Raw genomic sequence first — 24130 nt, 5'->3', positions numbered from 1 at the left:
GTAATCTACTTGAGTTAACTGCTGCTCTCAGTTCAGAGATATTAAACTACCAAGGGGCTACATTCAGAACTACATGCCAAACTGCAAACACAGACATGTACACAGAGAGGTTCAGTGCAGGACAGATCAGACAAACACAAACTTGCATTAACTCAAGAGAGTCACATTAAATGACAAAAGAGCTAAAAAAGAGAGCAGCGAGGCCACACACACTCTACATTCAGTGTTAACCTGGATCAAAGATAGTTGTCCTTTTGCGTCATACTGTAGGCATAAGGTGATTGTGTGCGCATTATTAGTTAGTTAGACAAGAAATATTTTAACAAATAATTTGGTAATAACCCTTTTAATTTACTGGCCGCTAATTACTTGATAATGTCAAGAAAAAGCCTAGAAATAATCGTAAATTTTCATAGAGGCAAAATTGACCATCCTTGCAATTGACCGTTATTTCTCCGCAATCAATCAATCGTTATATCTTGGCTATATTTCTCGACATTACTATGAAATTGACCGTTATTTCTAGACTATTTCTAGACATTATGACGCAATTAATTGTTATTTCTTGGCTATTTCTTGACATTATCACATAATTAGAGGCCTGTAAATTAAAGGTTACCAATAATTTCAACAAAACAAATATTTGATCACAATGGGAGAGGAGTGGGGTCACATTTTGACTTTAATCTCGATTCTAAAGGGGAAAAAATCTAAGTCACAGGTGGCCTTTATCCTCTTCCATAGATCACAGACCATTTACCTTCACATTAAAAAAACAAAGCAGTTGCGTTTTATTTCAGTTATTTCTGTTTTTGTTTTTTTTTGTTTGTTTTTTTTAAATAGCTGAGGACTGACAGTTCCAGCCATGCGCTAACTGTCTGAGTATCAGTGAGCGGGGTTAGAGCGAACACAGCCATGTGGGTCAGATGTTCTGTATCAGACACACAGCCCACAGCTACCTCTTCTTCCATTGGGAGGTTCTGGGTCACTAGTCCTATTCTGTATGATCTGTTCAAGACGGACAGAATAACACACAGCTGACTTCCAGTGTCAGAGTTAACCATTTCATGTCGTGTACATCATAATTGATGGAAAACGGACTGCTTTCCTGAATCACATCAGCCATTAAGTCTTTAATTAGGGAGGAAGTAAAATCCTCTGGGAACCATTTATAGTAAAAACTAGTCCATTAAGTGTTTGAAGTCATCATAAAATTGCACTAAACTCCCTCATGAGAAACTGACCATAAAATAAAACATAATCAGAAAAGATGACAGATTTGGAGTGATGCACTACTGTATAACTAAAAATAGAGTATGCTAAGCCTCACAAAGCATCTGCAACATTGAGCATCAAAGCGTGGTATATGTGGTGCACCACTCACCTCCCTGAGAGTGTTTTCACTGGGATGCTGAGCTGGTTCGAGCCTTCAAAGCTGACCTTCAGCCCCATTTCCTCCACCGCGTGTATCCTGGACTCCTCCTCCTGGGTAGAAAGCAGAAGTGGGCGCATAAATTAAAAGAACAGCTGTTACAGCACCATCTTACTGTTTTATTTTATTTATCAGATATGATTTATTTGGCTAAGTATTACAAAACATCAGTTTATGTTCACACAGCCTTAAACTGGAGGTTTTGTGAGTTTCATGTGTTTGTTTATTAAAACCTGAAGCATTAGAGTCAAAGTTGAACCCGTCTCCTAACACTACCATGTCATGATTGCCAGTACAAAGAAGAAGGAAAAAAACAAAGAGGTTTACCAGTTTTTCGCGGGCCTTCTTTTTCTTGTCATCCTCTTTCTTCTTCTTGCTTTCTGGCATCAAGTCGTCCAGCCAGCTCAGCTCTCTCTTGGTGAAGAAAAAGTCTAAAAGCTTTCGGATAAAGACCAGCGCCAGGACCTGCAGACACACGGACACAAGGAAACTGTTGCTACCCTGTGGCTGCCCGGATCAAATTCAAGTCACTAATGGTTGACTTTTTAGTGACCGCTGTAGATGGGCATCCAGGTCAATCGTACAGATTTATACTTCTCCTCCTCAGCCACTCTGATCCTTCAACAAATGTCATCTGGTATTATCAACCCTGTACAAGAGGCGATTGCATTCGACTGTGGTTCCCTGATGGTGTGACAGGGAACTGAGTGCTATCAGAGTAAGGATGTCCCTCTCTATCTCCAAGTATCTCTAAAAGATTTACCTCTTAAAGAGCACTTCCTGTCCTAAACCCTCCAACACCATAATATGCCAAATCAGCACCTACATCAACATTTGGATGACACTTCTTCATTTGATCTCCTTGCTCTTATTAAACAGACGTAGTGCTTAGTACTTACAAGGACCTGACTGCACTTCAGCTGAAGTGTCATCCCACACTTGTAAGTCGCTTTGAATAAAAGTCAAAGCCAGAGGAGGAAATGGAACATAAATTTAAATTTGAACTATCACAGATTTCACATCACAAAATATAGTATAATAAAAAAAAGAAAACACTAACACATTTCCAGACTGCGAAAATCATAAATGTCTTCAAAATGCAATGTTTTCATTTCAGATGACAGAATTTGTGGTTAGACATTTTACCCCTTTTTGCAGCTGACAAACTCTAATGTGGCATTGATTGTTGAGTGGGTGAGGCTTTCTGCTTTCATGTGTTTAACGGCTCATGTACAGTAGTGAAAATCAATGAGGCTGAGGCCATTACCATCATGGGAAAAACAACCGCTGCTGCAGAGGCCTTGATGACCCAGAGCAGCACCAGACAGGTGAGCTGCACCAGGGTGAAGATGTGGACCTTCCACAGCGGCACGTAGCGGAGATAGATCAGATCAGGCTGGTGCTTGGCAGGCATGCCGAACAACTTGATTCTGTCAAAGAACTGCCGGGGAAATGAGAGGAAAGAGACTCGGTGAGGGAGATGAGGAATGCAAAAGACTGGAGAGACGACGGGAAGCGAGGAAAGGCGGGAAACTAAATACATAATTCAGAGGAGGGAACGCATTTAACAAAAGCTTTTAAGGATTCTGAATTACGATCAAAGGTTTGAAACTACAAGGGCCAAACGTATGTTAACTAACAGCTGATGACTGCTCTTCTGTTCAGCATTAAAGGGTGTGTTATCTTCAAAGAGCAGCAGAGTAGAGTCTTACTTGAATGCCTTTGAGGGAGGAGACACCCATGTAGAGAAAGACTCCATATAGGACCGGCATGGGAATGAACTATAAAGAGCACAAGTAAAACAACATATAAATTATTCAACTTCCAGTGCAGGGAGGGAAAGAGTAACATAACACCAGGACGCATTAAGCAGGCAAAAACTGAAAATATGTGCAACATTTGAATGAATAAATAGCTGAATGTCAATCATATTATTGTGACTAACACTGAGTACATTGCAACAAAAGCTTATTTTTCCACCTACTAGTGAACTAGTGATCAGACCATCTCACCTTGAGCGCTGAAGTCATGAAAACAGAACAACCCATGAGGATGAAGATCATGAACCCAGTGACACGCTGCTCTCTGATGCCAAGGAACTTGGGCTGCTCTCCCGGCGCCGAGCAGCCAGACTCCACCTTCAGGCTGTTGACGTGGGAGATGGAGAGGACAGTCGCAGCCACGAACCACGGCAGGCCCATAATGGAGCACACACCCAGCATCACCGCCACTATCAGCAGGTCCAGGTGATAGCCACAGCCTTTCTGTAGGATACACAAGGAAACAAGTGACAATTGAGAGCTGCTGGATAGTGATGAGTGTTTGTCTCTGTGGAGCCAAAGCCAAGTAAAAATAGAAACACAAGAACTGCACAAGATAGGTAGAATAATCTCTAAAAAAATGATCTCAAAACAACTTTGAACATCCCAAGTATGTGTGGGCAAAATAACATTTTTTTTTAAAAGAAGCATCAGTGCAGAACCCTGAGGAATAAAAATGTCTCGTATCTGTGAGATGAACTCAGCAGAAAAAGACACCGACAAGAGGATATGTTGGCTTCAAGCATAATTCAGTGTGACAGGAAAGGAGAGAGAGAGAGAGAACTGGTGAGAGATGAGCGAGCTGCAGATGATCAGATATACAGCAAAGAGCAAATAGACTGACAGAACGAAACCAAGCTCAATTGCAGCATGCTTGAGTAAAATATACAAAAAAAGATAAAAAAATATAAAAACATGTGAACAGACAGACTGGTGACAGAAACAGAGTTTCGTAAAAGGCTTTTGGTATCTATACAGGTCTCAGGCCACAGCTGCAAGGTTAATCAATTATCTTGCAACTGACCCAAATATTGGGTTTTCCATTCAATAAGAAAACTACTTTGTGTTTGTACGGATGTGTATATTGAATTTATTTTCATTTTGTTGTCATTATTCTAATTTTTCTTTTCTTTTTGTCAGTTGTCAAAAAAATGATCACAAAAAAAAGGAAACTACAATTTTTTTTTTTTTTTTTAAAGTATATTTTTTTGGCTTTTATGCCTTTATTTGATAGCCATAGTATAGATAGACAGGAAAGGGGGAGGCAGAGAGAGGGGGAATGACATGCAGGAAAGGTCTGCCCGACGCGGGATTCGAACCGGGGACGCCTGCGTTGAGGACTGTAGCCCCTACATGGGGCGGCCGCCTTAACCACTGCACCACGCACCGCCCCAAGGAAACTACAATTTAAGTCATGTTACACATCACTTGATACCGATAAACAAGATTTTGGATACAATCAGTTTCAAGTCGACTTGTTGTGATTCTGCAGTATTTTGAATTTTGTTTGTGTCAAAAAACCTATGCTTGAGTTCTTACCAAAGGTAATGTAGAGTTTGATTTTACTGGTAGATGACAAAGCTAAAGTTTACACCATGATACTGGGGGAGAGGCACCAAGGACACCAAACAGAAAATGATGAGTAACTCTACGGTGAAACACCATCAGAAGTAAATCTCCACAGGAAAATCTGACCTTGAGTTTGTGCTCTTTGCGGTTTATGATGACTGCAGTGATCTGCTGGTCCATAAAGATGAGGATGGTGCAGAGCAGTGCAGGAAGTGCTGCCACCACCAACGTCCACCAGGGATTTTCTCCTAATGGGTCCATCAACCAGCCGCGGTTCTTTGAAGTCGGCTGCAGGGAAAAGGCAGAGGTGTGCTACACTTAGTGCATAAGGAATTAAAGATTTATTTGAGAATATCTGATCATGTGGACATTCATTAACTTTTAAGTGAACAAGTAGAGGTCTGCTTACAAGATAATGAGGTTCCAGAGAATGTAATCATATTTCATTTAAATGCCCTCCTATATCAAAAACATTATAAACAAGAATGCATTTAGATAGATGGACCGGCTGGAACAGATGCCTACCTCAAAGCGGTCAGGAACATTCAGTTTAGGAGATGGGATACCCATTAGATAGTCCACCAACACCATGATCATGATGGTTATAAATACAGCAAAGTCACTGATAGTGGAACGCACCTAGAAAACACACACATCCACACAAATACAACACAGGTATATTTATTCAAAAGACAGACTTAAGATGGGCCTGTATACTGCTACCACTCCTCAGAAATAGAAACAACTTCACTACAACCACTGTCATTTACTCTAAGTGACTGTCAACATCTACCAAAGCAATAATTACATTTGTATCAACTGTAAAATCATAGCAATTCAGATGATACCAACACTTGCCTACACAATACACAGACGGGTGACAACAGACTGGCTGGTACTGTGTGGGAAGATGCAACAAGATCTTTCTGTACATGAGACTGCTCCTGCATACTGATGACTGATACAATGTAAACATTTACATAGTGTGAAGGGAGTCTAGCAAGATCTCCACACACTTAACGGCACAGCAATGAGGAAAAAAAAAAAAACACCCACTCAAATGTGGAATTTTTAGATATCTATATTTTGACATCTCACCTTTGTGGGAAAATATCTCTCTGTCTTAAACTGCTTGAGGAAGGATGACAAGAAGAAGGTGGTGAAGAAGAGGATGATGGACCAGAAGAGAACATCTGGGATGTAGGGTCCATCGTGACCACAGGCTGGACCCACAAACTCCCCTTTGAGTATTTTACACATCTAAAGAAAAAGAAACATTATTTAATACTGTACGTTTTGTAAAGCCGCTTTAGATGACAGTTATATTTGAAGCAGCTTAGTTATGGTAAAAAAAAAAAAAGTAGTAGCACAAGTAGATGCAGTCATTGTATTTGTGTTCATGCACCTGGATAAATCTGAGTGAGTAAGTGTGAATGACGATGTCGGTTTCCTGTACACAGATTTTTACATGGGACTGTGAGTGTGGGTGTGGATGCTGGTGTTCACTGTGTGCCTGCCTCACCGACACATTGAGGCTGTCCCATGGTATAGAGTCTGGGCTGAATCCTGTCTGGTTCCACTCCTGCTCCAACTTATTGGTGATATTGGCTGGTGGAGAGCACTGGCACCTGTGGACAAGAGGATTTTAACTACCGGTAATGTCTGCCAATCTGCTGTTTTTAAGTTCATTGTTTTGCAAGGATGTGATTTTCATATCAACTCTGGGGAACAGTTTAAGCGACAACAATTACAGTTTTCAGCAACAAGAACACTGTGTTCTTAATAAAACACTATTTATGTAAGCCTTAGTCAACATCATTTCCTGACATGAAGTGTGAATTTTAAAAACTGGGTATGTTGGCACTGATTCTGACACATTTGTGAAAAAATAATTTAAAGAAAAAAGCTCTTTTGTAGATAAGGAATAATGAGATGGATTTATTGGATCAGGTCACAAGAATACATATTTAAAGTAGAACAATCAATCAGATAAAGTGCTTCTGGAAGTGGTTCATCTTGATTCCTAAAAAAAAAAAAAATCCTGACTGACTAATAAAATGACATTCAAACATAAAAGTAACTGAGATCTCGGCACTCACGAATACATGGTAAGGTTGTCCAAGTTGTTGTGCATATTGACAGGGTAATGTTCCCCCAAGTGAAACAGCTTCTCCAGAGCTTCATAGATGAAAATGATACAGATGAGTGCGGCAAAGGCCTCCTCTGTGAACCGGGTGATGTAGCAGACCAAGGAGCTGGCATCTGTTGCCACCAGGACCAGACACAGGAAGGCTGTCCACAGACCAATGCTGGTCCGCAGCGACAGGTACGACAGGCCGTAGTCACTAGGAGAGACGGAAAGATGATGAGGAAGAGAATGAACAGCATGCACCTGTGCAAATCTGCACATTTGGGCCTATTATACTATCATAACTCATTTAAAGGGATAGTTCAACATGTTGGCAAATTGGCCCATTGCCATAATCCCTATAGTCTTAGGAGTAGGTTCGCTACTTTCAATTGTCGGTGCAAGCTATTTTTAGAACGGCGGAGCAGAGACACAAGCTGCTCAGAGCTACGCTACAGAGGCTCATGGAATTTCTTGGTTTGGTTGGATTGTGTATTTGATAAGTTTTATGAGGAAAACCAAGAAATCCCATCAGCCTCCGTAGCGTAGCTCTGAACAGCTCACGGCTCTGCTCCGCCGTTCTAAAAATAGCTTGCACTGACAATTAAAGGTATCAAACCTACTATAGGGATTATGGTAATGGGCCAATTTGCAAAAATGTTGAACTACCCCTTTAAAAGCTGAATGCCATGAAGACTTTAGTACTATCTGTTAGTACTATTTATTATATTTTATTATTATTATTATTACTATTTAGTACTATTTGGACTCATGTCACAGGAAAAGTAAACTTGCTTGAACCTACGTGCAGAATTTGAAGAGGATCTTCTCAAACACTAAGACAGGCCCTGTGCTGCCGAGAATAGTGAGGGGCTGGCCTGCGAAGAGGGAGTATGCCACTCCTGTCAGTGATGCCCCAAATAGCGACTCTATGGCACTCTGTAGACACAGAGGAGAGGGAGGGCATGAGGGAATGAGACAGGGAGGATGGGGTAGATAATTCCACACAGAGGAGGATAAAGAGGGAAAGGCTGAAGGAGAAAAGAGAGAGATGAGGAGGAGACCCCTGACCACAGAACACCAGAGTTTTGATTAAACAGACATTGTAGGCTGCGTCTGAAAGGCTAGATAAACTGTTTGAATGTTTCCACTCTGCTGGCTTGTCCGTAATCATATCTCTGTGAAGCCCCTTGCCTGCTGGGTTTATTCAGACGCATCACACACACCAGCTCACAGACTACTGCACCTATGCCAACACTGTCACTGGCCTAATAAGGGCATCTGGGCAAAAAGGAAAGAGAGACAGTAGGGAGACAGAGAAAGGCAGAGGCTGTAGAGAATAGCCTGCAGTGTGAGAGTCAATTAGTGTATGGGTGGGCTGAATAATCATCACATCATTTTTTTGGCAGGTAAATTAATGGCTCACAGTTCAAGACGTAAACTCAAATATGGAATATCATTTAAAAGTAGGGGGAAAGATTATCATGACTTTTCTTGACAAACTAAATGACCTGTTTTATGAAAAGGTGATAACAGTAGTGTGGGAGTGTAGCAATCACAATAATTGGGATGGACATAGCATACAGTATAAAAAGTATGAATATGTTACCATTTACAGAAATCACTCTTATTGCATACAATGAGGAAAAGAACATATTAAGATTAGGTGACAGATGTTTTTTGCTTTCACTTAAGGATTCTACAGAACAGCTTAATGTTCATTTTAAGTGCATAATAAAAACCAAAAAAAATTCTAAATACTCACATATGACAACTAATTTGTAACTTATATAGTACAACATGGCTCATAGACAACCAGGGGTTAGAGATGTGATTCCAACTGAGCTCTTGAAAAGCACAAGCTTTCAGACTCACTATGTTGCCTTTTGTTGCCTCCCCAAGCAGACCTCCGAATGTGATGACAGGAGACATGCAGGCGCAGTAGAGGAAGAGGACGGAGGCTAGACACTGCAGACTGAAGGAGTCCTTGATGTCACTCCAGTAGAAGGGTACCTTCCGCTTGATATCTAGGATCAAACCTCCAAATATCCTGAAGAGAGAAAAGGTAGATTTTAATTTTGAGCACAATAAACAACTTAAACGATAACAGTGGCATGATTACAGAAATAATCAGTTATGGTCCAAGAATAAGTAGAGTCAAATGAATGCACCTGATTTTACATCACATTAACTCCTTTAATGAAGCACTTACCCACCAAGATACTTACCCACCAAGATATTTCATAAACTAATTAACATTAAAAAAGTGCAAAGGTAACAGCAGCCTAGAAAAGCAAATGCCTACAATAATCAGTTAATCACTGGTCTTGTGAATCATACTCATGTTGCTCTTTTAACAGTTGAATCAAATTGTGCGTTTGATTATTATGAGGTGATTAAAACCACAATTTTGTAAAAAAAATAAATAAAAATAATTTACATAATTTATAATTGCTACAATTTTTGACATTTACCGTAATTGGTCAAAAGTGTTTCTACATTTGTTGGTTGTTAATAAACTCATTGCTCTGGGTAGGCCAGTGTGAACACTGGTTGTGCACCCACTGTGGAGAAAGAGTGGTGTCATAAGATTAATGTGTGTATTTGTGTGAACTGTGTGAACTGTGATCTTGCTGCCTGAGTCCAAATGATTTTCACAGGGACTGTTTGTCTTGCACATACTGTACAGACTAATTCCATACCCAGTGCATCTTGTGTTTCCCTTCGCCTCTTTGTACTTTTCCTTTGAGTGGTTCTATTTTTGAAACCCATTTCTCACCTTGTATATCTCTTTCTCTTTTCTCTGACATGAGTCCAATTGCGCTGCTGTTAGGGTCCTCTTACAACCCCTCCCCCCTCCCCGGCCCCAAGAATACCTCCACCGCTTCCCTCCACAGCGCCAGCAGCAGTGTCTTTTATCCATGTTTGTGTGATAGCTTTCTTTATGTTGGCCTCTTGCATTTCCTAACACTACTCTATCCCCAGTAGCTCCCTCATAGTAGCAGTGAGAAGTAGAGTGAATCTGTAAATAATACAGCACCTCCCAACTGATGTCTACGTGTGCGGAGCGTGCGTGTCTGTCTGAGGATTCAAATAAACCCATTCTCCTCACTGTGTGGCTCAGGCTCTAGAGACTCAGCACGAGTTGCAAGAAACTGTCAGTATCCGAGTTTAACAGAATACAGTGACAGAGACAAACCTGCACAAATACATAGCAGAATTAAATGATTAAGTTTTGCATTTTATATATTTACAGTCAGTTTTATAAATTGAATAAATTAATGTAATATCAATTACTTTTTAAAAAATGGTGCTAGTTATATTGCAATCAAACAAATAGACTGTAATTAAAGAAGATCAAAGGAAGCCCTTTGTCTCTCAAAAGAGCTTTTACTGCAGCTCTTGTTAGCATGAGGCACTTGTCCAAGTATAATTAACACGATACATTCATTGATCATGTCTTCTTCTGACTAATGAAGTCGTTAATTCCTCTAGGACACGATTTAATTATCAAATATTTCTTTGTTAACATATTACAACATTATTTCCCAACACAAACAGGATAATAAATTAAAGCCAAGTTAATTTTCTCTGCTCACCTCCCAGTCCTCTGTAGCTCAGGCCCTATGTGATGGTCGTTCTCCTTCTCCAGATCTCCAGATGATGGCGCAGTGCCATTGGGCTGGGGTGGTCTCTTCCTACTCATCTGCAGATCAAAGGGCATTTTACTATAATATGGTTGTCATGACGCTTGAAATCCATAAGGGGGCAGTCTCAGTGTGATTATAGTGGTATGATGTACAGTGAAGTGAGGCTGGGTAAAAGATCTCTGCCATACAAGTGTTTGTGCTTCACTGACATACAAGTAAAAACATACAGTGTGGACTGAGCATGACTCAAGACCACATATTTGTATGCATTACTCAATAAAGGCCCCAAACAGCATCCCTGACAGAGAGAGAATCACTAACCTGAGATGGGACATTCTTGGGGGGCTCGATCCGAATGGTGGGATCCCATTCTCCAGGAGGTAGGACAGTGACTTGATCAAGGAACTCATCTATCCCAGAGAGAAGATCTGTTCGGTCTTTGGCTTTGTACGCCACATCGTGGAAAATCTATGTAATGGATATTACTTGGTGTTATTAAATGTCTCTGCGTGTTACCTTGTTCACAGTAAAGCCAAAAGTTCAAGGAGAAACGGTGAACCAAATCAAACTAAACAACAAACAAAAAAAAACCCTAACATTACACATTAGATATATTTTCTCCTGCTCTTACCTCATCTGTCATCAGTGTGGCCATGGATCTGCCAATTTCATGGTATTGTGGCCCTTTTCCATGAGGACCCAACAGCAGGAAAAGAAACCTTAAAACAACACACAAAGTCAAATTTACCATGAACAGCAGTTCCTGCTAACATAAATCACAACATTATGTACTGTAACTGTAGTCACTCGGGGACACAGGAGCAACATTTATCGTTACATTTCCGTCTTTATAAAACTCTTGTGGAGCTTCTTTTTTTTTTTTGACAAAGCTGCTTTGTTAAAAATCAATTTTTGTAGTTTATTAGTGTTCCCCTCTTCCTTTGTTGGCACGTTGCTACATTTCCTGGTGTTGCACTGCTACCACTAATTGGTAAAATGGAGTGAAACTGTCAACAGAAATGTGTTGGCCATTTCCCACTTGATCTCATCGATCTCAACATCATAAGCGTGAAGAATTAAAGGGGCTCTCTCCTGACCCATGTCCTATCCCTGCTCCAAGTTCGGTGCAAATTGGTTCAGCACTTTCTTGTGTGATCCTGCTGACAGATAAACAGACCGGGTGCAAACACAACCTACTAGGTCGAAATAATTACTTTACCTTGTGGGAACAGGCACCTCTGTGAGGCCTGTGATAAGGACTGCAGGGGACAGTCGGACAAAGGCAATTATGGGCTTCTCCAGGAAGTCCACTTCTCCCACCAGCACGTTGGAAGCCTCGGCACCAGGGGGGATCTTTTTCATGAAATTCATGTCAACCTGAAACCAAAAAGGAACCACTGGAAATGAGAGAAACTAATAATAAAACACAGGGAAAGCTGAGACAAAGAATAGTCAACAGTTGTGCAGTAAATGCAGCAAATGTAACAGAAGTGCACACATGCAAATAGAGATGAAGATGTGGAAATGTAAGAGATGGCAGCAGGTCGTTGAGCAGCTAAGATAACAAGTGACAGATAAGTTGGTATCTGTATTCAGGTTTACATAGCACTGAGCAGAGATTGTCCGTTAATGTGATGCATTTCTTGAATTTACTCTGGATAAATATCTCTTATTTACAACGCTAAATACAGATCTGAGCAGTGCAAGACTTTTTTTTTATTATTATCCCCGCCTTCATCCCTCTTTTGTGTCCTCTGACTCAAACACTGCACCTCATTTTTTGGCAAGCAAAATGGATGGTTTTATAATGATAACTACTTATGGCAGCCTGCCATTTTATTTAATGGATGAAGAACAACAAAATGGAAGGATGGATAGAGGCCATGCGAGGGAGGAATTCTCAAAACTAAACAGAGTTACATAACTACGTAAGACTTTTACTTTGATCAATTCTTAGCCCGTTACAGGTGAAGCAGTGAGTGAGGATGCCTCTTACTGAGCGGAGGAGAAAAGGGCTGATGGGAATGTGATGCTGGCTCTCTTAGAGGCAGTGTTCAACACAGGCCACTGAAATGTCTGTGAAAAGTCCAGAAACTGAAGAAAAGCACGGATGGACTCGGTCATGGGCCATTCCACCATGATGGACTTGTTTCTGTGCTCAGTACTGTGGCTAGGTTACCTTGCTGAAGTCGACACTGCTGCTTTCTCTACTGACCCCTACTTTGGACGGCCTCCTCTCCACTGCCTTGTTGCCATCCAGGTTGTTGGGGACAGAGTTCGGAGACACCAGTGGTCCTGGTAGGAAGAAGGAGACAAACAAAGTAGTGACGGGACAATGTGTTAGGACTTGAGAGGCAATAACTGGAAGAGAAAAGCTGTGTAGTTGAACATCAAATGCTATTTATGATGCCATTAATATATGCCATCTGTCTATTTTCTTTTCTCTACTCAGATTTCAATTTTGAAGAAGTGGAAAAAAAAATGTTCAAGGTGTGTTTATCCATGATGGACCACTACTTTATGGCATGGGCTCAACAAACGGGAGGCAATTTCACAGGCAGTTGCTCTTCTCTTGGCAAACAAACCTAGTACAAAATCCTGATATCTGATATCACACTACCACCCACATGCGCTTGTGATGCAGTGCCACAGGGTTTAGTATGTGTTAGTGTGCTGTTATAATGTGATGTTTACATTCTGGAAAATGAACTACCGAGTACAGGATATACACTTAGTTGATACACTAACCTACCAATAGATGTTCTTATATACTGTGAGATTTCTTTACATTCAAACTGGATGAGAATGAGCTCTGGTTTTCTAATGTACCAGGGCATGAACTGCATTTGTGTGGGATCTGCCAGGTCTGGATCATCCCCTATTAGACGACTAAAATTAAATCAGCAGTACTAGCTGCGGACAGACACAGAACTTTAGATCCACTGTGATCACTGATCAGTGTTTAACTTATACACAACAGAGAGGGGCTGAAACTGGTAACAGACAAGGTATATAAAATGTTTAACAATCCAACACAACAGTTGTTAAGCTTGCTGTTTGGCATTTTACATTTTTGGCTGCAAGTGAAATGATTTCTTCCACCACAAAACATTACATTACAAGGCTTAATCCCTGATGGCTCTCCGCAGAGTCGACGATATATATCACACGGCGCTGTTACGGATTGCTCCCCGTCTGTTGAGCTCATTACTCTGGCGCTTAAGTCAGTCCTGCTTAGTGTTGAGTACATGTCAGCTTTGAGGTAAAAGGTGAGTGGATGTGTTTGATATGCCTGACTGTTCTCCCTCCTCAGACTTCAGCACCGTCAAGTATTGATGCTAAAATATTTCAGTGCATAATTGGGTGCACACTTCAACATTGCTTATGTGATTTGAGCCGTACCAGAGACAGGAAACGCTAGCACTTGAGGTGACATGAGAGTGGGAGATGAAATGAGGGAGTAATGTATTTGAATCCAAGGATAGCATATGCATACTATCCTGTGAGGTTCTGAAGTAACACTTCTTTTACCAGGTTTTTCTTATTTTCCACATGTATCCACACATTTCTTATGTTGCCATCATGAAATAATAAATCAGCATGGAAAAAAATACTTTTGTAAAAGGCTTAAGCAATATGCCAGGTTCTCATTTCCAATTAATCCCAAATCAAAATTAAACTACAATTTATGCCAGCATGCCGTTTGGCCAATAAGCCATACCCTTGAACTATACCCTGGGGTAGCCCCAATGGATGCTGGGTAGCTGTGACTGCTGAACAGGAGCATGATTGCTCACATACCCGACAAAGCCTCTTGGAATAAGGGAGGGATTAGCTTAGGTTGCATCCGCCAACACACTTCATTCAGCAAGGCTAAGCCCTGGAATGCTCCCCCATACCAACCTTGTAAACAGTGTCGTCACAGTGATACCTCATTCATATGCAAAACAGTGACATAATCTACTAAAATTATATTTTCTGACTCTTATGTGGGGCTGGTAAAAAGATGAATTTATAAAGGCTCTAGTAGCTGTATAAATATATATATATATATATATATATACACATATGCATAAGTAGTGAACTTGGTCCACTGGTGGTGATCTACAGCTCTTTCGACAGTTTATACTATACGGTACCACATGAGGACCCGCAGAGATTACAAACAATGACATCAATTCACAATTAGTCCATAATTTCTATATGTTAAAATGGCCTCCGTTTCATTAAACCAATCAATGAAAATAGAAAAACACTTAACACTTCCAAAAGCCCTTAAGAGGGGCTAATGTAATGTAATATAACATTGAGCACCATTGTACCACTGATGCCTTGCATGTCGTCACATATACTGTAAGTATTTCACCCATCATTTCATTAATAGCATAAATATATAGCCTAAAGGACAACTCATTCCCATTACAGTGCATGTCTAAAAGACTGCAACATCTATATGAATGCATTATTGACCATAATTATTTGAAACATGTAAGCCAGCTGTTACCGGCAGCCAGACAAATTCATCTAAATAACACATTGGGTATTTTACTGTCTAGCCCTTGATCACTGTTTAATAGATGGTGAGCTATTTGGGGTCAGTTGTTCAGTTTTTACAACCTACAGTGTACATCAGAGCACATTATTAAACTATTGATGAAGGCTTGTTAACCCCCTTCTGAATAACCCACACACCGATGTCAAGATGATTGCCTCTTTTGAAATACTGTATATTTTTTCCAGAAGAGGATACAATTACAGAAGCCCCTCAGCTATAATAAGACCGCCCCAACCTTTCAGATTCGGCTCCCACCAAGTGATCAGTGGTTCTAATGACCCATACTTTGAAATGGAGCCATTCCCACAGTGAAGCCGACGTACACCCGGTCTAATAATAAACCAACAGGGCTGGGTTTGGGAAGAACAAAAAGTCACCGTAGGTGGCACTATGATAGTACATACAGTACCAACCCACCCACCGTGGTCTTGGGCTTATATTTAGACAGGCTGCTGGCACACATTACCCTCAGTATGCTCTGAATCGGGTAAAAGAATGTTTAATTTTAGGAAGTGATGAGGCGGAAGAGCATGGATGCCAAATGATGCAATGGGAAAAGCACAAGTTGCATGACATTTTGTGTCCACTCATAGAAAGCGATTTACCTTTGGGTAAAACAAATTAAATCTGAAACGATTTAGGACGTATGTATGTATTCAATCAGGTTCTACATATAGATGTCTAGAGCCTGTTGAGACACAGCCATTTTTATACTGAATTGCACCAGACCTCTATGCTGTCTGCTTGATCTGAAGGAACCTCACGCAGTGTCGTGAGTGAACAGCAGACCAGCATGAAAAATAAACAGCAGCCACCAGTTCCAATTAATGACATCCACAGTGAGAAGGATTGTCAGCAAGTAAAACCAGAGCAGCTCTGCACCAGAAACTGCCCTCCTGCTTAGCTCAAGCAAAATTTAGAGTCCTGTGCAAAACAGAAGATCCATATTAATACTCCTCACTCTGTGGATGAAACACTATCAGACATTTTAAGATATACTGTATTTTCTTGATGATTATATCCTGCTTTACACCTCTTTTCTTTGGGGTTGGCTTTACTAATTATCATCATGTATACCAACTTCAGGATAAGTGCATGGTGAGCAACTCTCTTATATACCCGTATAATAAATAAATGAATATCAGCTAATGCTAAAAAGTTAAATGTCTTTGTTAGTGGGAAGAAGGACGATGTGATTGGGACATCCCTACTGACAGGTTTTCCATGAAACAACTTGACTGAGAGGGAGTTGGGGTATAAAGCTAAACATAGCTATAAAACATCACAGGACACAAGATGAAGTAGGAGAGAAAGACAAAAACATTATGAAGGCAGCCATGCAACCACAATGAAGGAGGTGTGAGGGGGGACAAAGCCAAACGAGGCAGACGGTGGGGAATGTTTTAAGAATGTGTTAAGAGACAAAGAGATATTTGAAAGATAAAAAAAAACAGGAGGTAAAATTAGTTCTCAGGGGAGAGTAAAAGCATTATATTATATATTAGTAGAACATAATGGGTCAGTGGAATAGACAGATGCAGAGAAGGAACAGAAGCAAGAATCGTGATGGAAAAGAGAGCAGTGTCAGAAACTTTATAGATAAATACAGTGGAACAGCATCTTAGCGGGTGAGCTTTGCTGGGTTATTGATGAGATGGCCGCAGGGTTGGAGGGTTGGAAGTTAACAGGGAGCAGAGCTTTCATGCTAGTGCTAGTGTTCTCTGTTCAAGCCGTGACTCACACTGGCAGGCTACACAGATATTTGCCTTCTAAGGGCAGCGGCTCGAGGCCCTGGGATGCCGAGGATGCTCGCCGGCCGAGCTGCGGCGACGCGGACTCGTCTTCTGCAGAGTTCGGCGGGTCGTCATCCTCGGGAGGCGATACCACCACCTGAGGGATGCCTTGGGGGCCGGGGCCCGCGCCACGGGTGCGTGGTGGGCTTGGGGAGGAGCGTCGGAAGGTAGAGGGGGTATTTTGAGGGGTGGAGAGGGGCGAAGGAGCTTGGGGGGACCCAGTGTTGGAGGAAGAAGAGGGCAGGAGGTGGTTGAGGAGGATGGAGACTCGGGACTCTCGTCTCTGGGACAGGTTGGAGACAGAGGAGGCTGCCCCTGGCTTGTGGAGAGAGAGACGTGAAGAGGACAGGCCCTCTCCTAACAGAGGAGACAATGGCAAAAAAAGGAGAGGAGAGGGGAGAGAGGAAAGGAGGGAAAGGAGGAGTAGGAATAAGGGATGGAGCAGAGAGGGAAAAACATATGAAGTAGGAGTACATCACAGAGATGGTATCTGGACGAGAGACAGCCAGAAAGGGGGTGGGCAGCAAGAGCGTGGCAGAGGTGTAGTTAGAGAGAGTCGTGCTTGCAGGAACGTGAGCAAGAAGCATGGCTGTGTGCAAAAGACACAAAGGATGATCCAGTGAGGCGTGTGGGAGGGTCCGCAAGGGGCCAAACAACTCGCTCCATTCAACTCCCAAACAAACCAATCACACAGATGTGACTGAACTGAGGCACAGGTCTACCTTCAGATAGGCTCGCATGCAGCAGAGAATGAGTTAGCACGATGTCAGTGCACTGTAAAGCAAACAGGTGCTCCACTACAAACAGACCAGTCATAAATCACAGTACACACTCATTTTGCTCCAGGGCATACATCTTTCACACTGCAGCTTTGACCCACTCCAACCATCGTTCTGTAATTTTCGACCTTTCAACAATTGCATTTCAGGTTTCATGACATGACATGAGTGCAAAGCCCGACAAGAACCACAGGCACAGAGGTGAAGAATGTGACATCTCGTTCATTCTTAAAAAACCTCAGGCTGGTGCCCAAGATCTTGAAGTGCACACCATACATGAACGACACTGTGGCCATGCCCAGTCAAAAAAAAACATTACACAATGCTGATTCCAGTTGCAGGTAAAGCAACATTTCCTGAGTGTCACCTTAAGTAGTGAAAACAATCATTAATTCAAACCCCAAAGCCAGGCCAGCCATACAGGTTAGCGCAGTCATTAGCACCCAGATTTCTCTTTCGCTGAGGGAACCGACTGCTTCAATAAGAATCATTCTCTAGATTTTACTCACTTTTATCATCCACCTTCTATGCTGGCATTGAGGGATTTGAACAGTGGATTTTTTAGGAACAGTTCCCCAATGGTGGAAAATGTGGAGGAAAAAGAAATGCGAGTGCGTCGCAGGATCTCACCGTTTCTTTCAAGCAAGAGTGGGTCAGAATGTTTCTTGCCTATGTCAGCAATGGAGCGCACCAGAGGGATGCGGTTGCTGAGCTTTCTCTCGTTCTGGTGGTGGTGTTTCTTCAGCATGGCTTCCCGCACCTTCTCCCGCAGATCCTCCTTCAGCTGGCCCGAAGCCACCATGCTGTCTATCACCATGTCTGAGTCATACAAAAGCAGGACCATTAAAATGCACAGTTAGAGAAAACTGAAATTATATATTACTAGAATAATTATCTTACACTTTTAATCACAAACCTGAAGTAGAAATACAAGTAGAGGTTATGAACAAGCCTTACAGGACATTTCCAGTCATAATCAATGTTTACCTCAGATATCAGGTCACCTATGATCAGTTCGATAGAAAAACAATAGATCCAAGAATTTATTGTTTTTTCAATGTTCATTAATGGGCTCTGGACTCATTTTAAAATTGTTCTGTGGTGTGGTCACAAGTAACAACCTTTTTGACCATCATTTAAATTTTAAAATTCGCTTTACAATTAAATTAAATCAAAAATTCTGACTAAGCCATGGCTTCTGCATTGTTCCTTTCCGGGTCAGAGAACACAACAGTAGAGGGACTCTCATGAGGGACTCTGGGGCATTTGTTCTCCGAATTTTTTTGATTTTTTAGACTTTATTTGCACATATGAAATAGAACAAATGCATTTACTTATCTCTCTTAATAGGGAGGAAGATATGAAAAAAGTGCTGGCGAGGTTGGAAACCCAAACACAAGAAAGGACTCGCAACACTGTAGGAGCTCCCAAATATACAAAGATTTATTAGAGGACTATAAAAAGGACAACGTTTCGAGCAGTGCGCTCTTCGTCAGGTCAATGGTTGGAAACCCGAAAGGCTTATAGCATGACCTCTCCTTGACCTAACAAATAATCTAATTTAATTGTAAAGCGAATTTTAAAATTTAAATGATAGTCAAAAGGATGTTACTTGCGACCACAGAACAATTTAAAAATTAGTCCAGAGCCTATAAATGAACATTGAAAATATGATAGATTCTTGAACAAAAAACGAACAGAAACGTACACACGCTGCAGTGGGGAGTATGGATGGTATGAAATGAACTGATCATAGGTTACCTGATATCTGAGGTAAACATTGATTACGACTGGAAATGCCCTTTAATGTAGGAATTCATTAGAGAGGGTATGAACATGACATGTGTGATGTAAGTGTGAAATGTACCCGCAATTTCCTCGATACTGTTGGCCCTCATATCCAGCATGACTGTGCCGTTCTGTATACAGCTGCGTAGTTCAAATAAGCTGTGTAGTGACAACGTCGCCACGTAGGGCTTACTCCACCTCTCCCCACCATCTTCCACATCCTCCTCAAACTTCAGCCATCTGTGTATAAACCCCAGGAACACACACACGCACACACATGCTTGAATTTACAAATCATGAACAAAGAAAAAAACTAAATGAGCATTGCAGTTGAAGGACATGTTGTTCCAACTCGTCTTTGCCAGCTACATTTTTCCTTCAACAAACAGAAATCTCACTTTGCTAGAGCACACACTGCACACTGACTGAGTCATACTCCAAATCTGTCCCTTTACTAAACAAAAGTTTCATCAGTGAGGGAAGATTTTCTGAAATGCCAGCCAAGTCAAGTCACAACTACAATATGAAACTCACAGATTTTGATAACAAAAAAAAACAACAAAAAAAACAATAAAAGCAGGCCTGTTGTTTTTGACTGGAGGTTCAAACTGGGTTGTGAAGTGAAATGTTTCAGCATTGCTGCAGATTCTGACAGTTATATTAAAAGATTTGTGGTAGTAAGCCTTGCCATTGCCACACTGGCCAACATTAGCATCGACAGCTGTTTATCTACCAGTCTTGCCAAGAGCTTCAGCCATCACTGCATTTACAAGACATGAGGTTATAATACACCCTCTGAGCAGCACTATTTCTTCATGGTGCACTGGGTGCCACAGTGACTTGGTATCAGTAAGTAAGTAAACATCTGTTGAAGCAAATGTTGGATATGTAGCGGTGGCAAATAAAACTAACATATGTCTGCTTTAAACAGAGCTACAAAACCAAACTAAATCTCGTAGTGGTAAGACAATTCTCTCCAAATACAGAAACACTTTGATCGCAGGAAAAAGAAGGGAATCATGATGAAGATTTGCCAAATTCTGAAAGCATACGGCTCAAAAGAATAACAGTCATGGTCCAAGACTTAATCCAGGTTTCCTGTTAACAAATGACTGGTGGTGTTACTCTGCAACTTTGCTAAAAGACTTGAACACCAGTTGGCATCATGTTGTTCACCCCTTAACTAACCTGGCAGTCTCCTTCCATTCAGTGGCACTGCCGTCTCTGAAGGAAAGCTCGTCCAGCTCAGTGAAAAGGTCATGCGGGACGTGCTCGACGTCATCGTCCTCTGTACCCAGGATAAACTGGACCCTCTGGGATGGTGTGTCTGGACACAGAGTGGACAAAGGCCACAGGTCACATTTAAGATGTTTACAATGATAACAACAATAAAATTCTCAGGGCATTGTGTGCTATTAAAGAAACCGTGTGAATAAAAGCAGGGAAGATGAAAACTACATGATAAAAACCATAAGCGTACATTCTGTATTGAAATATTATTCATAAACTATTACTTTTAAAGAATGCAAATGTTTCCCTTGGAAAGAAATGCATTGTTTGGGAAACTTCGGGGTCACACACAATTCTCGTTCAGGTTACTTTATTCATGCCCGTAGGCAAACTGTGTTGCAATGTGTTTAGGTTTAAACTGCAGTCAATGAAAACATACCTTTTATTTGTTTATGGGAAAACACCACAGGGCATCTCTAAGTGGATGCCTTAATCCCAAACAGAGCATGGTATTACTGAACAATGTCAAGCAGGTCTCCAGTCTGGTAACTTATGTTTTTCTTAAGCATGATGGGGGGAAATGTCTCAGAGCAGCATTAAAAGATTAAATCTGAGCATAATAAGAGGAGATGGTAGTAAAATGAAAGAGAATTCTTCGGCATTAGTTTGAGAAAAGTATGTGTTTGTGTGGCGCTGGCCAGCGTTGGTACAAGTTACATCACTCTAAATGCTTTCCATACTAGTACAAAATAAATACATCTGCAGACTAGATGCCGAAGATGTTTCTGTGGAGAAGGGTGCAAGGGGGGAATAATAAAAAAAAAATTGGCTGCTTTCCAGGATGAATCTCTTCATGAGTGACTGAATTAGAGGGCAGATATCAGGACATCTGGAACCAGAGAGAAAACGGAAATAGATATGGCAGATTACGAGACTAAACACCACAGGGAGACAGAGATGGAAATGACTGGAGGCAGAAAAGGGAGAGTTATTTTCTGTTAACACATGGGTACGCTGTGCGGTGGTCTGGTGTGTATGACGTATACAGAATATTGATCGCCATACCCAAGGATAAAGATACTGATAAACATTTTTCCTCACACCAAGTTTAGCATTGATAAGCAATGAAAACTGTGTGGATGAAAAAAGAAGAAATGTCAAAATCACGGTGCACCGTGACCTCAGCGAGCACTTAAAACGATAAGAGGAATGTTCTACTGCTATCATCATTTACTCTCATAATGCATGAGTTCATCCTTAATTGAGTTCAGGGCATTGTTTGTGTGTTTCTGATGCAGTTGAGATGATGCAGCAACTTCTCACACAAACATACGCACACACACATCCTTTAAAATGTCATAGCCTTCAATCGGTCGAAGCTGTTCCCAGTGGCCTTTAATGCCTTTAGAGCTGAATGTTTTATTCACAGCTGTTTGAAAGACAGAGCAGCCCAGACGGCCAAAGCAAAGTGGTGCTCTAAACCTGGCAATCTGTGCATTGTTAAATTGCCAAAAATCACACTATAATGTCAACATCGTTTCTCTCCACTTCTCCATCAACACTTTGCCTACCAGTGTTTTAAATTAAAAATGGCATTCAATACTGAATAACTAAATTCCCTTTCTGGGTGGGTGGCGAGTGTAACAGCTAGTTATCATTTGATGGTTTTGTTTAAATGGGAAATATTTACATCCTTGCAGCTTCATACAGATTTGTAAAGATTTTTTAAATCATCTCAAAGCACTGTAAAACGCAAGCATCGCCAAAAACAAAAAACTGACAAGCATACAAAAACTGAGAGGGGTTGATCTATTTTGGATTGCTATGGCAGCAGTGTTTCTGTTCACTGTCTGAGGCGAGCCCTGTTAGTTAAGTGAATAAACAAAGTTGAAGGCTCCCAAAAGCCGTCATCACCTGCAAGCTGCAGTACTTTGGGATAGAAAATAAGACGGAAGAGTGGAAATAAGGGAGTAAAATGGAAAACAGTTCATAATCAGGCATTAAAAAACTGTATTCATTTCAGGCTTAATGTTAGATGTTTGAAATGGTGCCCAACCATAAGATGGGGATTCCCTGCCATCGTCCTTCCCCTCCTCTGAGTCTTTGTCTTTCTTCTTTCGGTGGTGTTTGTGTCCTCGGTGACGGTGTCTCCGTTTGCTCTCTCTGCCAAGAGGAACATGGACGCCTACATACACTGCTCTGTGACCTGGAGAACAGAAAAGTGAATCTCAGACTGGTCATACTTGACAACATGTTTCACATTACATATGATACAAAGTGGCTCAGAATACCACAAATACAGTGGCAATAGAAAAAAATCATTCATTCGGTTATTTAGTTTGGCATATAAACATGTCTAATGAGCGTTTACTGCTACATTTAGTCCAGTTGACTGCCCACAAAACATTCATTTTCACATTTAATCAGATATTTGCATCAAACAAACAAATGTTAAAGTATATAGAACAATAATAACATATTTGAAATTCTGGTGGAAAAAATATGTTACTTGAAGTGGCTGGTGATTTCTGCTTCTGTAAACAGCTAAAACTAATAAGTGTCAGAGCAAATGCGAAGTGAACTTATTTCTAGAAGCCACACAATTATATAAATGGAATTCCACATGAAATAGATTAAATTAGGTTCCTCCACTGGTAAAGTGAAAGTACCAATAAATTCGCAGTATCACACTTCCAGGAATAGACAGTCATTTACAGCTAAAGTAAAACAGACACACACACAGACGTTTAAAACAGAAGACAAAGAACTTATTTCCATTGCTTTTGAATGCTCCACATAACCCACTTGAAGGAAACCAGAGAACAGCATTTAACATTTTCACCCTTCTGGTTTCACCCCAATGTTTTATCTACTTCCTCTCATTATTGTGAGTGGCACACAGGAACCATATTTTCAGATGGAAACGCCCCATTTTTGCCCTACATTTACTGCCAAAACTCATTTTTCACAGGCAAGTTATTGCTCTTTGATTTGAAAGAGAACCCAGGAGGATTGAAGCCAATACACAGCACTCAGAGGAGGCCATGCCCAACATACATGTGCTGCTGAATAGATGACTGGGGGCAGAGGTGGAGAAAGATAGTGGAGAGACAGAGAGAAAGAAAAGACACAGGAGATGAAAGAGGATGGAGAGAGAGAGAAAAAAACGACAGCTTAGCTGGACAGGAAGCAGAGGGCTCCAGGGGTGCGACAAAAAGGAAATAATGGGATAAATGGGATAAATGGAGATGTTATTGAATGGAGGATATGAAGTGTGCTGCTGGACTCTAACAGGGAAGAGTGAGCTGGACGGGGGGTGTAAGCAGCTCCCTAGGGAGACATTGTGGTGGTAATAATGTTTATAGTGCTGCTGCATTCTCTACGAG

At 41.1% G+C, this 24130-nt stretch overlaps 1 protein-coding gene across 10 annotated transcripts in view; it reads right to left on the bottom strand.

The window, feature by feature from the left end:
- The window catches only part of LOC146978557 (sodium bicarbonate cotransporter 3-like), a 40109-nt gene that overhangs the window by 2917 nt on the left and 13062 nt on the right, over window positions 1-24130 (bottom strand). For 2 of the 10 annotated variants that reach the window (XM_085791311.1, XM_085791313.1), the window contains exons 3-24: window positions 22801-22950; window positions 20703-20841; window positions 19594-19754; window positions 18357-18545; window positions 12815-12894; window positions 11819-11976; window positions 11231-11318; window positions 10921-11067; window positions 10549-10655; window positions 8825-8999; window positions 7755-7888; window positions 6921-7166; window positions 6344-6449; window positions 5920-6081; window positions 5347-5460; window positions 4948-5109; window positions 3445-3696; window positions 3145-3213; window positions 2700-2873; window positions 1760-1897; window positions 1385-1485; window positions 960-1008 (exon numbers count right to left, since the gene is read on the bottom strand). In XM_085791311.1, coding sequence (XP_085647437.1) covers window positions 960-1008; window positions 1385-1485; window positions 1760-1897; window positions 2700-2873; window positions 3145-3213; window positions 3445-3696; window positions 4948-5109; window positions 5347-5460; window positions 5920-6081; window positions 6344-6449; window positions 6921-7166; window positions 7755-7888; window positions 8825-8999; window positions 10549-10655; window positions 10921-11067; window positions 11231-11318; window positions 11819-11976; window positions 12815-12894; window positions 18357-18545; window positions 19594-19754; window positions 20703-20841; window positions 22801-22950 — 3101 coding nt within the window. Of the gene's footprint in view, window positions 1-959; window positions 1009-1384; window positions 1486-1759; window positions 1898-2699; window positions 2874-3144; window positions 3214-3444; window positions 3697-4947; window positions 5110-5346; window positions 5461-5919; window positions 6082-6343; window positions 6450-6920; window positions 7167-7754; window positions 7889-8824; window positions 9000-10548; window positions 10656-10920; window positions 11068-11230; window positions 11319-11818; window positions 11977-12778; window positions 12895-16920; window positions 17305-18356; window positions 18546-19593; window positions 19755-20702; window positions 20842-22800; window positions 22951-24130 lie in introns of all 10 variants that reach the window. The other 8 variants (XM_085791305.1, XM_085791306.1, XM_085791308.1 and 5 more) reach the window with 6 other exon arrangements.

The sequence above is a fragment of the Trachurus japonicus genome, chromosome 11 (genome assembly GCF_045865225.1).
Source record: "Trachurus japonicus isolate A0001 chromosome 11, Traja_1.0".
Taxonomy (NCBI): Eukaryota; Metazoa; Chordata; class Actinopteri; order Carangiformes; family Carangidae; genus Trachurus; species Trachurus japonicus.
The sequence above is the reverse complement of the archived record's forward strand: the minus strand, read 5'-3'. Positions and strand labels throughout refer to the sequence as shown.